The sequence below is a fragment of the Struthio camelus genome, chromosome 1 (genome assembly GCF_040807025.1).
Source record: "Struthio camelus isolate bStrCam1 chromosome 1, bStrCam1.hap1, whole genome shotgun sequence".
NCBI lineage: Eukaryota > Metazoa > Chordata > Aves > Struthioniformes > Struthionidae > Struthio > Struthio camelus.
The window spans coordinates 105,184,500-105,197,314 of NC_090942.1; the positions used below are offsets into that span (position 1 = coordinate 105,184,500).

General features: G+C 36.3%; 2 protein-coding genes across 5 annotated transcripts in view; both read left to right on the plus strand.

Moving 5' to 3' along the window:
- CRYBG3 (crystallin beta-gamma domain containing 3) overlaps window positions 1–12,815 on the plus strand; it is a 124,214-nt gene that overhangs the window by 9,504 nt on the left and 101,895 nt on the right. The gene's annotated exons all lie outside the window — the stretch shown is intronic.
- On the plus strand, window positions 1,475–9,488 carry ARL6 (ARF like GTPase 6). Its single transcript, XM_068909358.1, has 4 exons — window positions 1,475–1,570; window positions 4,308–4,459; window positions 5,971–6,026; window positions 8,610–9,488. Exons 1-4 carry the CDS (start codon window positions 1,553–1,555, stop codon window positions 8,633–8,635), a joined length of 252 nt encoding a protein of 83 aa, XP_068765459.1. The 5' UTR covers window positions 1,475–1,552; the 3' UTR covers window positions 8,636–9,488.

A 12,815-nucleotide genomic window follows, 5' to 3' on the forward strand; every position in this document is an offset into this window, starting at 1 on the left:
GGTCTGTGTAGACTGAACCTTGCAGTAGTTACACAACTAGCGACCTAGTGCCTCTGGTTGAATTTATGCTGGTAACAAAAAGTTTGAATTTCAGAAATAGGCCTAGATTCAAGTATTAGTGGTAAATAACAACAACAGGAATTAGAAGAAGAAAAAATCAGGCTTGTGTGTTCCTTTTGGGTATTTCTTCTGAAGCCTTTTCTTAACCAAAGTTTAAGAGAACCTGTAATTTGCCTCTTTACTCTTTTTATGTTATGCAGAGAAGGCCAAGCCATTATTTTTGTCATTGATAGCAGTGACAAATTAAGAATGGTTGTGGCCAAAGAAGAACTTGACACCCTTCTGAATCATCCAGGTGAGGAGGCTTTTTTTTTCCCCCCCCCCCGCTTCTGTCTCCATATTTGTTATATTGTCTTAAGAAAAACCCTTCTTATCTGGCACATTCTGCATGCTGAGTATTTTGCAAATATTTTAGCCACTCATGAATACTAGAATAAGAATGATGGTCTTGGATAGCTGTTCACACCTATGCAGATTTATAGTCTGATCATATGTAGTGGACTACGTTATGAATTGGACTTATTAATCACTGTAGAACAATAGTCATACTGTTTTGAGGAAGAATAACTGTTGACGCTTACAGAAATTAGAGATCTTGCTTGTATGCAGTCACTAACAAATACAAAAAAAAAATCCACATCTGCATTTTTCCAAGGTAACAGTTAATTTCTTAAATGTGCTTTTCAATTCTTTTATTTCATTGTCAGCTTTCCAAAGATTGTTTTAATTACATTGTAGCCAGTTATAAGGATGGGTTATTATACTAGTCAGTTTCAGTTGCCTATAGAAGGATACACAGGATGCAAAAAGATCCGAGAGGATTCATGATGAGGGGTTTGGTTTTAGGGAGTTTTTTTTTTTCCCTTGAGGTTATGGTTTTGAATTAAGTTTTGAGATTGATCGACTTTTCCCTTCTTTCCCCTCCCATATGGTCAATACTATTGTAGTTAAATTGTGTATGTGTAAGCATTATGGAATTTTGAATTTGACTTTCAGCATATTAGTTTCTCTGACTAACCAGAGTATAAAACTACATGCAGGAAACTTAAAGGTGAAATCCTACTGTAATGTCTTTTTTATTTCTTATACTCACAAGTCCTTAACTTCTGGGGTTACTATGCTGGAAGTGAGCAAAGGAGAAGCTGACTTCTGTGTTTCTAATCAAGAAAAGGAGTATGTGATATGGGCAGTTATGATTCTGTGGTTTTATTTTCCATGCAGAGCACATAATACTTGAGTTTGTCACAGAGATGCTGTAGCTGGGTGTGTATGAGCTGACTGGGCCCTCTCCATTTCACGTTCAAGGGTTTGGGCCAGTTCAAATGCAGACACTGAAAAGACAGTCTTGCAAAAATCAAAGGGAAGGGTCAGGTCAGCCAAAGGCTGCAGGTGGATTACATACAGGCCAGTGAACTTTGTAACAAAGCAGGTATTAACCACATTGGTTAAAAGACAGCTCTGTTGGTAAAATGGAAAACATGTGGAACAAAGGATGGGAGTGAGTTACAAGGTGAGAACTGCTGTAATAAGAAGCTGATTTCTTATAAAGCAAGTGGGTGACAATTTTAAGAAGGGTGAGATGCAAGGTTAGGTGGGATTCTTTTATTTACATATTAGTAGGTGGTTAGTGCTGATCTCAGAGGACAGTGCTCTTCTGTTTCTAATACAGTTGTGTCATCTAGTTCTGAAAAGTTATGGTTACAGCCACCTCATAGGTTCCTTGGTATCCAGGAAAGGGCAGTTTTGCATTTCTGCCTTGGGGTGGCTCAGCTCAAATACAGCAGTAGTGTTCCTGTTTCATCATTTTGGATTTTGATAGGTCTTACTACTAAAACCAAAGAGAATGAAAAGTCTTCTAGTAGTAATGCTTGATTAAAGTAGGTATTAACTAAATCTATAATTCATTTACTACTACAGCAATACTTTTATTTGCATTACTGTTCTATCCTTCCCCTCATGCACTGCTTTCCCGCCCTTCTATCCTCTGCCTCTGTGGGCCTCCTGGAATGCTTAAATTTACATGTTTACTTACGGAAAACTTAGGTTTAAATGGATGATGGGTAACAGCCTTGAGTCAATTCCTGGATTTGAAAATATTAGCAATCCTGCAGTAAAACAGAAAGTTCCATCTCTTTTTTGCCAGGCTTTGCGTGAAACATTCAGGTGAAAGAGAATGATCAAACTGTAATGTAATGCGATGCGTTAATAGTGTTAGAAGTTGTACTAGCTGGGACTGTCTTATGAATCAAAGCTGTAAATTGTTTTACTTATGTAAGTGGAAATCATTCTACAAATAATGGGTTGTTTAATGATCACTGTTATAATTTTAATTGTTTATCAAAACTTTATTCTTCAGCATTTTGCAAGATGATAGTCTTTAAAGTCCTTGTTTTGATATCGACTCTTGGGTCACTTGACTTCCTGCACATGCTTCTAAAATAACCTGAAATTTCTATGAATTTGCGGTTCTTCATATAAAATTACGCCTATCTCTAGTGCTTGGGGTTTTAGTTTATTTTTAAATGTGTTAACTCGTAACTACTTGCAACAAGAAAATGCTAGCTTTCTGCTAATGACTGGAAGAACAGGAGGGGAAAAGCACTGCATAGGTGCAGTAGGGAATGATGTGTATCTTTGGAAATATCTGACCTTCAGTTTGTTCTACAAACATTTTAAAGTAAACATTTATAATTCTGTGCAGATAGATTTTGCCCTGTTTTAGCTGCTTTAAGGAAACACTGAAAGCTCCTTAATTAACTCAGCTATTTGCATATGTGATATAAAGTAATCTCTATATTTTTAATATATCCGTAAACTGCAACCTGTGGGTACCAGAGTTCAGAGTTCTACTTTAGGTTGCTGTAGCACTTTCAATGAGCGGAAAAAAAAAAACCCTATTCAACTGAGAAACCAAAACAGAGATTTAATAATGTTCTACTCTTATAGTTTGAAGCTTTTGATTTGTGTTGGAGAATATTGGGAAAGAAAAGCTCCAGGTGGGGTAGCCAGTTGTTTTAAAAAAAAAAAAAAAAAAAAAAGCCTTTTGGTAAGCACTCGTGATCTATGCGTATAGGTACTGATGATGTTATCTTCACCTATTATGTGGAAAGGTTGAGAAGAGGGTTTTGAAAGGGACAAGATTAAGAAGTCCAAACTGCTTCAGCAATGAGAGGGTTCCCTCCTCTTCCTCCCTCCCCCAGCAAAAGCAGCTGGTTTATGTTTGAAGTTTTTTAATAGGTCCCTAGCTTGTTTCCTATGTGAAATAACCTCTTCTTGAACAACTTGTAGGTTAATTGTCATCACAAGTTTTTTTTTTAATTATTTTCCTATGAAGGTTGATTGATAGACTCAAATTTGACTTTGTTGTTTGGTCCTGTAATTCATTGTTTATTTTTATCACATTAAAAATGCTCATATTTAGTTTGCCAGTTTTATTTCTGTCTATTCCCTTAAAACCAAGTTGAAAAGAGTATACTTTGCTTCCTTCCAATGACTCTTTAATGTTCATAGTAATCAGAGAGGCTTATGCATTTTCCTGGGTTATGAGGATAGTCTGACGAGTTTACTCAGATATGTACAAGAAAGATACCTCTTCTTATGCTTTTATATGTATACGTATGCCAGGAGTTAACAGTATACCAAGGTCATTGGTTTGATCTGTGGTTCCTGCTGCTAGCTGAGAAGAGCTTCTGGAAAAGAAGCCTCTGTTCACATGAAGGTGGAATAAGGGATAGCGAGAGGTTTGGAGTGGTTTGGGTTGTTTTATTTTGCGTATTTATTTATTTATTATTCTATGAACTGTAAAAAAAAAAAAGTAAGGGACACTCTCCAGGACACTAAAGGATAATTTAGACTGTCCTAATGCAACACTCTTACAAGGATATGAATAAACACAGACTGTTTTTTCTGTCCATTTTATACACCTAATCATCACTAAACAGTGATGGGTAATATTTGTAAGCAGTTTGGTGATCTCCTGTTCCTCAACTTGACCAGCAATTTACACCTACGGCTTTAAATATATGTGTAAAAGGTAGGGGGAGAGGGGGTTGAAGATCCCAAAGCCTGCCAGAAATTTTGAGAGCATTCTTGAAGCATGCATCAGAGGCCACGTGACCCAACAGTGTGCATCTTGCTAGGATGCAACCTTCAAAGAATTACAAGTACAGGTGAGCAAAATATCCTCCTTTATTGTTTGCAGTTTATTACTTGCAGAGATTAGTAAGTGTGGCATAACGTTATGGTAGTTCTACTTCTGCTTATGCCTAGATATTAAGCACCGTCGACTGCCTATTCTGTTCTTTGCTAACAAGATGGACCTCAGGGATGCAATATCGTCTGTGAAAGTATCTCAGTTATTGTCATTAGAAAACATCAAAGACAAACCCTGGCATATCTGGTAAATTCCTGTTTCTACCCTTTTATTGATTTTAGTTTCTACATTCATATTTTGACTCCTTTCATGTCACTCATTATTATATAACATAAGTTAGCCAGATAAAATGCTGTGCTGCCATATGTGGAAACAGTAGTAACATTACAGCACTTGCTATGAAATGTGTTTTGAAAGAACACTGCGATCTTGTAGGGCCTGATGGGAAAATTTTCACAAGAGTACTGTTACCCAAATAATGAAATGGATGACTTCTAGTGAAATCAAGATCCAGCGTGCATATCAGAACAGTATTTGCCGTTATTGTTGCTGGGAAATTGAGTAGAATTGTCATCAGAATCATGCTGTTAGTCTTGCATAATTCAGAATGTCAATGGTAAAACCTATTAGAATTGGGTTTTCCTGCTCTTTGAACGCCCTAGTAAAACACACAGGGATAAAAAGCTACTTAGTAAACTGTTCTTGTGTAATTCAGAGGGACAAAATTGTACTACATAATATTTTAGGATTTTTTTTTATATAAGAAAGCTTACGTTCTTCAGAAATAATTTTTAAGCTGGTGTTCACAGGCACAAACTTTCCTTTTTCAGATGTGCTTTATAGAACTTAGATTTTTGTCTTTGTTAAAATGTTCAGTTATTGTAAGCATAAGGGAAAAAACAGCATCTAAATGCTGTACAAAATTGAAATTTTCATTTTAGGCACTTTAATATTAAACTTGGTTACCTGGGTATTATTTTGGGGTTATTGCTTTTTCACTCAAAAATGGTCAAAAATTACCCGTATGAATTCCCAGGCTCCTTGGGAAATAATTTTATAGATAGCAACAATAACAGTCCAAATACACTGCTGCGCTAATTTTCATAAGCTGCAGAAAGAGGGGCCTTAAGTGATTATACATTTGGGACTCCAAGAGTAGACTCACTGTTCTCAATGTAGCCTACCTGATATTAACGTGTGTTGACGGACAGTCCCGGGGCAGATGTTAAGATGAAGTGCATGCTACACTTTCTTCCTCCCATATTCCAACAACCCTTCTGTGTATAGGAGAAGGGTAGGAAGAGGAAAGGTGCTGCTTCGTTACTATTACTGTAGGTAATTGAAACGTCCTTTATAGCATTTTCTGCAGAGGGTATTACCTCAGTACACCTGCAGTGGGACAATGTGGCTCTCTTGCATAGGAGCTCTTCTAGAAGCCCTCACCTAGTTTTAAAAGTGATTCCTCTGCCTTGATACTGGAGTAGTCACTCAGCAAAACAGATTACACTTTGGAATAGCATTCCCAAGTTGGGAAGGTACAATAGAATATGCAATTAGAAAAGCAGCCTTCTCCATGGGAAGAAAACTTAAGTAAATTGTACATGATGCTATTTTGCAATTGTGTGAATTATGGCAGGGGTGTGTGTGTGTGTGTGTGTGTATATGTGTGTATGTATGTATGAAAATACATATATAAAAAGACTCCACTAAAACTGGTATATTTACAATGTTTTCATAAGTTGATTTGTTTCTTTTAGTGCCAGTGATGCCCTCAAAGGGGAAGGATTACAAGAGGGCGTGGATTGGCTCCAAGGTATATCATACCTACTTTTCCTGCTATGTTTTAATGTCATTGAATTCTTTCATTTTGTAAGGTTTTTTTTCTTTATTACTTCCTTTATTTTCTTTCTGTCCACTTCTGCTGTCAGATCAAATCACACAGTGAGTACCAATGCTAAGTATCTGATATTTGCCTTTCATTCATCTGCTTAACATACACAAAAAAGATGATACCAGTTTTTCTGACAAGAATGCATTCGGTGAAAAAATTAATGCATACACTTGGGAACAGTATAATACTGTTTCTTACAGACAATAGTAATAAAAGGTGATCCTTAGCTTCTGTTCATTGTTGTGGCAGTTTGGTCTGTTTGATTTATTTGTACTGTCCTGTTCTGGTTTTCCATATTCTAATGTTATGCATCTTGAAATGGTGAATAAGCAAGCTGGAAAAGTAGATGAAGAATACATGGACAACCATACCGTTTTTCATCCTCAGTTCTTTAATCTCGAGCCAAAATAAGAACAAGTTACATTAAATGGATTGTAGAATATGCAGATACTCATAACTACATAGAAAATTTCAGATCTGGGCTGGATCATGTGTTACACATACTTTTCTAATTGCAAACTTGGTATGGATGCTGTGTATTTCCATCTGTTGTATTACTGATAAAGATCTGGTCTCTTTTGTCTTCCCAGGTACTGCTAGATGCATAGAATAGTGAAGTGTGATATTGTTTTGGTAGGCTCGCTTTAATTTTAGCTTCCTCGATCTAATGTACATAGTTCAAATTGTGATTGTATTAGACAGTGTAGTATAATTTGAATCCGAGAACAAAATGCTGTGCAAGACAGTTTAGCTATATTGAGGTGTCCTGTTCAGCGGAAGCCGCTAGATGTCAGTAATGTTCCACAGTCAGTGCAGCTAAATTAAATTCTCTTCGAATGGCTATAAATAATACCCAGCGTCGTACATGATTAACATTATCTCCACTTATACAGGGATACCACTGTCCGTTCTACTTAGAATCCTTACTGCTAATTAGAAAGAGAGGGTTTATTACTTTATTACACAATACTAAAACATTCGTTCATGCCAGAGGAAGGGGAACTAGCCAGAAATTAGTATTTACGGAGAGGCTTACCTCCCCACAGAAGGAAAGGTATATCTTCCACCATGTAAAACCTTTCTCTGACGGGAAACTGAGAGCTTACTACTGAGTTTCCTTCCCTTCTGAATCCCATCACAGAAGGCGGATTCCAAATCTTACACTTTTCCTCATTTTAGGGAGAGTTGTGATTTTGTAATATCTTCCTCTGATTTCCAGGTTCTCTTCTTATGGAAGCTTCTCAAGGGCATTCAAACCAAATTTGGAGTTGATGATTTTGTGTGTAGTTTCAAGCTACTTAAAAGGATCTCAAATGCTTGTTTAAATATTTTGTCAGAAAATATTTGCCTAAGTTGTTAATGTAGATTCTTAAGCATCACAACCCAGTTCTTCTGCTGTCATTCATTTGTAAAGCTCTTTGCATCTATTCACTTTCCAAGGACTGTTACATTTCTTAACTTTCTCTTTCTGAGCTGAAATTCTTCCTGGATAAGTTTTGCCTAAAAGAGTTCCTTTTAACTCCCTGTCGGAGTGCGTTCACAGAAAGCTTAGGACTTTGGGGTTTAAATTAGATTGTTGCCTAAGCATGTACAGTTTGGCAGTTAAACTTTTGATGGACTAAGACTTTCTCCCCTCGCCTCTCAAGAATGACTTTCTACTGCCATTCTCCTGTCCATTCTGAGAATGCTGCAAGGGCACTTGGAAAACACAGCTCTAAGTTATATCGCTCCCTAAATCACAGTGTGTGGGTATTATAATCGCCTATTGTGATGGAGGAGCAGTCACCTGTTTAATGAATATACTCTCCTTATCAACAGTCATGCTTTTATTAGGTACTTTTTTGAGATCCCTTATAGATACTCCACTGATTTTTGGGAGGGGAATGAGGTGTTGCCTTTTCCCTTTAGCAAATATTGACTTAGTATAGCAATGTAGTGCTTTATACGTTTTGTACTAGGGATGCGGTATATTTATGCTAACTAAAGAAATGTTTGAAACTTAATTTAGAAGTGGCAATCAGGCAACAGTACGGAGACCTGTGGTCACTTAGAGCAAGGATGTTTCCATGTGAACTATGCAGGACCAAAATTTAAATCTTTTAGTATTCATAGCTGTTGGGGAGCTTAGTTCATGTTTAGTTACATGGAAGCTAAAATGTGTGGAAGGAATTGAAATGTGTACTTTGTAACTTTCAGCCATATTCTCATCAGTGTTACTCTGTAAGCCTAAAAATGCTGAAACTGAATTCTGTTGAAGATTCTTCCTGTTTTAATAAGCAACTTCAGGGGGAAGTTACTTGGCTGTGGAAGAAATTCAAAAGTAGACGGAAGAGCAAGTTGGAAACAAACAGAACTGCATTGTCTCTCTTTATTATAACTACACCAAAATATCTTTTAGTGTAGTTCTGTAACCTGAACATGCTGGCTTGATATTTTCAAAAAGTGAAATACAGCAAAAACTTATCTTCCTTGTTTTTAAGAGTAACTCTTTCTTTTTGTTACCAGATCAGATCCAAGCAATGAAGACATGAGAGGTCAATAAAAGGTGTATGCCGTTGTCTTATAAACTTTGTCAGTAGATGTACAGGCCTCTTGGAAAGGAAGAAAGATTTAAAGAAAACAAGCAATTCAGCTAAATATTCTGTATTCTTTTGTTTCCTTTTAGTATCTCTTAAGGAAAACTGAACTTTTTAGAAAACATAGCAGCTCAGGTATGCACATCCATGAATTAAATTGAATCTTGTGGCTGGAGAGCATATTTTAAAAAAACAAACAAAAATACCCTCTCACTTTGTGTTAACAGTAAGCATCTGCAATCATTCGAGTTTTAGGTGATGATTATGTCCTCTAGATATCCAGAAATGTTCCTTTGTTTTTTTGATACACACTTTGAGAAAACAGGAATATTAATTTTCCAGAGGATGAACAATAGCACTTCCAGAAATAAGCCTGCATGAGGTGCCTAAAAATGGGGACTTATAATCAGCAGGTATTTCTGGAATTTTTTACCGTATACTTCGATGCTGGGTTTTTCAGTAACAGTCTAATATAGGGCACTAGAAGAATATTTTGATTGAAGATATAATGATTCAAATATGAAATGTAGTTGTTATAAATGATTGCAGATGTTTTTAAGGACCTGCTTATAATGAAATGTTTTGAATTGTGTTTGTGATCTGCCACGGTTATATTTGCATTCCTATCAATAAAACCTTAAGTTTAAAAAAAAAAAAAAAGTCAGGTTGTATCTTTAAATATGCTTGGTGAAGGTCTTGATATCGTAGAGATTTTTGCGTTTCAGTTAGTTTCACTTGGAATTTATTTGGCCATCTTCCAGTGGAAAAAGCATTGTATACTGTAATAAAACCAAATCTCTTGTCTCAAGCTTTGTCTGAACTGCATATATTTGTTACTCTTTCTGATAAGCTAGTCTGCTGTTCCAGATATTTAAAGAAAATATGCTTGAAAGTTGTATTTTGGGAACATAGTTAAGGGACAGTTCAGAAGGTTATTAATATGAAATATGTCTCATACTTCTGTTGTGTGTGAAAACTATTCCACTTTCAGGAATGATTTTCAGTAAACTTTCTGTCTTCAAAGACGCACCCTAGGTAACAGGTGCAGCATTAAGTGGCTGAAGAACTTTATTTTTATAATGCTACCTCTTCTCCTTTTTTCCCCCCACCCCCTTCCCCTGTCCAAGAAGGAGCAAGTCTACCACTGGGAATGGTGAAGACTTGATTTAACTGAGCGACTAGCTGACTCCTGTGGGAGATGTAGTATGTTGGTCTTGCGAACATTTTTTTCCCTTCACCAACGTATAAAACACGAATGCTCTATAAGCTGCCTTCTAGGCCTCACTTAATAGAGGAATACTTAGAGTAAAGGGGACTGCTTGAAATGGTAGAACAGTTTTCTGTCTGCTTTCAGGTAAATCATTATTAAATAGTTAAAATCAACTCTCCCTCTTTGCCAGAGGGAACTAAATCTTACTGTAAGATCTTTCTTATAAGATGCTTTAATTCTAACAGTTCTGTTTGTCTTGAAATACTAATGTTTCAAGTCCCTTTCCATAATATCTTTGGCCTTCTCTCAATTCTGAGTTTAAAAATGTGTGCAAAAATGAAATACAGTTCTGATTATCTGAACTTTTTTTTTTACTCTGAATTCTGTGACAGATGGTATTCTGATTTATTTTTCATTGTGTAACAAGAATAACACTTGTTGAAAACATAGTTTTCTCAGTATAAATATTTTGTAATTATTTTGGTTCACTTAGATATTTTATTTGGATAAATATTTAATTTGAAGTTGGTATTTTTTCTACCAAAGCAAATATTTAAGTTTTTATATAAAATATCTAGTTACATTTCTGACTTTCTTGAATAAAAATGTTTCTGAATTTGGGCCTTGATGGCTTCCTGATTATTTTTGCCATGTTGGACCAAAGTACTGTTTATCTTATGGACTGCCTTTACTATCACAGGAACCTGTTTGAACTTGCTGCTTTGTTCTCCTCCTACCCACAAATCTGAGGATAGTATCCTGTTATCTTTTACTTTTTGCTTCCCAGTGCAGTTAGTAAGACCTCTGAAAACAGCGGTTAGTTATTTATGTTGATTATTGTTACCGTTTTTTTTGTTGTTGTTCTTCAGCAGCTCTTTCTTATGTACTACCAGGAGACTGTGCTGAATGGAGAGCCCTGTGAAAGAGGGAGAATAGGGCATTCCCTTTAGAGAAATGTTTTCTGTGGTTTTTTTGTGTTTTTTTTTTCCCGTTCTGGTTTTATCATTCTCTTCTAGAACATGTGTGACCGTTCTGTGGAACGGGGAGATTCCTGCCTATTCACTTCTCCTTGCTCCACCTTGCGCAGGTGCAAATCCATAATACATATGGTTTATACAGCTTTGAGCTTCCGTAATAACACTGAGTTTGGTACAAGGATCATATATTGCACAAAAGTTTTGTGCATCTGTGCAACGATGCTTCTTTGGAGTTGTTTTCTGAGAACCCACTGGCTGTCAGTCTTTAAAGTTAATACTCAAGAGATTTAGATTTTTAAAATAATTACAATAGTGAGTTCTACCTGGAAACTTGAATACAATTTGCCTGTATATATTCATTGTTCCTTTAAAACAAACAAACATAACCCACAGACAAGTTCCTTTGGAGGTTTAAATGCTGCTTACAGAATAATCAGTATGGTGGGGGAGGGTCCATGGTGCTGTGGATGTATGTGTTAAGTGTGAACTTACAAGGCACTATGGTGACTAAAAGAAACTCTTTAAGACAGCATGGTCTCGGCAACCCATGCAATGTTATGTGCTGTTGCTTCCGTTTGCGGCTGTTTGCTGCTTTTTTAATGTATTTTTGAATTTCCTTAAAACATGTCTGATAATGCATAAGACTATAGCATTTTCAATTGAAGCATGAGGCAGTCACTCCCATGTATGAAGTCCTGCCTTCTACATCTCTTTTTTTTGGAAGCGGAGACTATCAGGTAAATGCATGAATTTAAATTATTCTTAGCCTTGCCTCTCTGGTACTCAGGAGGCTAGTCTATGGGAACCTGTGTGTTTAATCTGTAACTGCTCCACGGGTATGCTGCGAGATTGCATGGCCTGAAGACTTGCGGGCAGTGTTCTGTCAAGCAAGTGCAGTCTTAAGAATGTTTGTAATGTAAATATAATGGAACCTTCTTTTAACTTCACCCCTCTGACTGTAATATAGCTATTGCTTTTTATTTACTAATATGAGAGAGAAACTGCTCTGAAAGACTAGACATAACAAATCGGTTGCATTGCTTAGTTGTCTGCCAGAAGGTGTTCTGATGCAATAATGTTTGGAATGGTAATGTAACATTTCAGGGTTTCCTTAAAATAGGGCTGTGCAAGAATCTTATCACTGATCTTAGAATACAGCTCATCCCTTAGAAGCTATAATTGTGAAATAGCCTTTTGTTAGTAGTAAGAAGGAAATCAAAATAATGTTGATTTTTAAATACTTATTCTTAAAAGCAAAAAAACCAAACTCATGTCAAGAAATACAGTTTGATCTAAAAAACAGAACTCTTAAGTTTAACTTGTTTGAGAAATCTTCACTCTCCTTACCATTTATTTCTGTCTTCTATTCTTTAGATCGTTCTGGCCTGCCTTATTTCTCTTTCGGGGGAGTTCTTACAAACTTTTTGGTCCACTCCTTTTAACTTTTGTGAATCAGGGCACCTGCTATCCTCACTTTGTTTTATAAAGCAAGTGCTACTATTGTCACTGTGCTACTGAAACACAGCAGCTCCCTTCCCTGTTGCTTCTTTTGAGAAGTAAAATGGATAATGGAAGAATGTTATTACAGAAGGCGGAGTGAAAAAGCAAAAGAGGGAACTACAGAGAAAAAGGCTTCAACACTCCTCTTTCAGAAAGGTCAGGAAAAATTTGCTTTGAAAGGTTAACTTGACATGTCCTGATCTTTTGTTATGATTGTTGCACAGCCTTTATTTGACTGTATAAATTGTAATATGTGTAGTCCCTATGCCAAAGTAATGTTATGGATACTATCTAATCAGAATTCAGGATTTACAATGCTGTCTTATAACTAGTGCCAAGTGTTTTTAATAACGTACTTCTGAGGCTCTGTAGCTCCTGTCACAGTTAAGTTACATCACAGAAGCATCTGTGTTGGTCCAGTACTTTAAAACGAACTTACCGGTGTTCA

Coding starts and splice junctions, on each gene's coding strand:
- ARL6 (XM_068909358.1), top strand. Junction 4,460..5,970: donor GACAAACCCTGGCATATCTG/GTAAATTCCTGT, acceptor TGTTTCTTTTAG/TGCCAGTGATGCCCTCAAAG. Junction 6,027..8,609: donor GGGCGTGGATTGGCTCCAAG/GTATATCATACC, acceptor TTTTGTTACCAG/ATCAGATCCAAGCAATGAAG.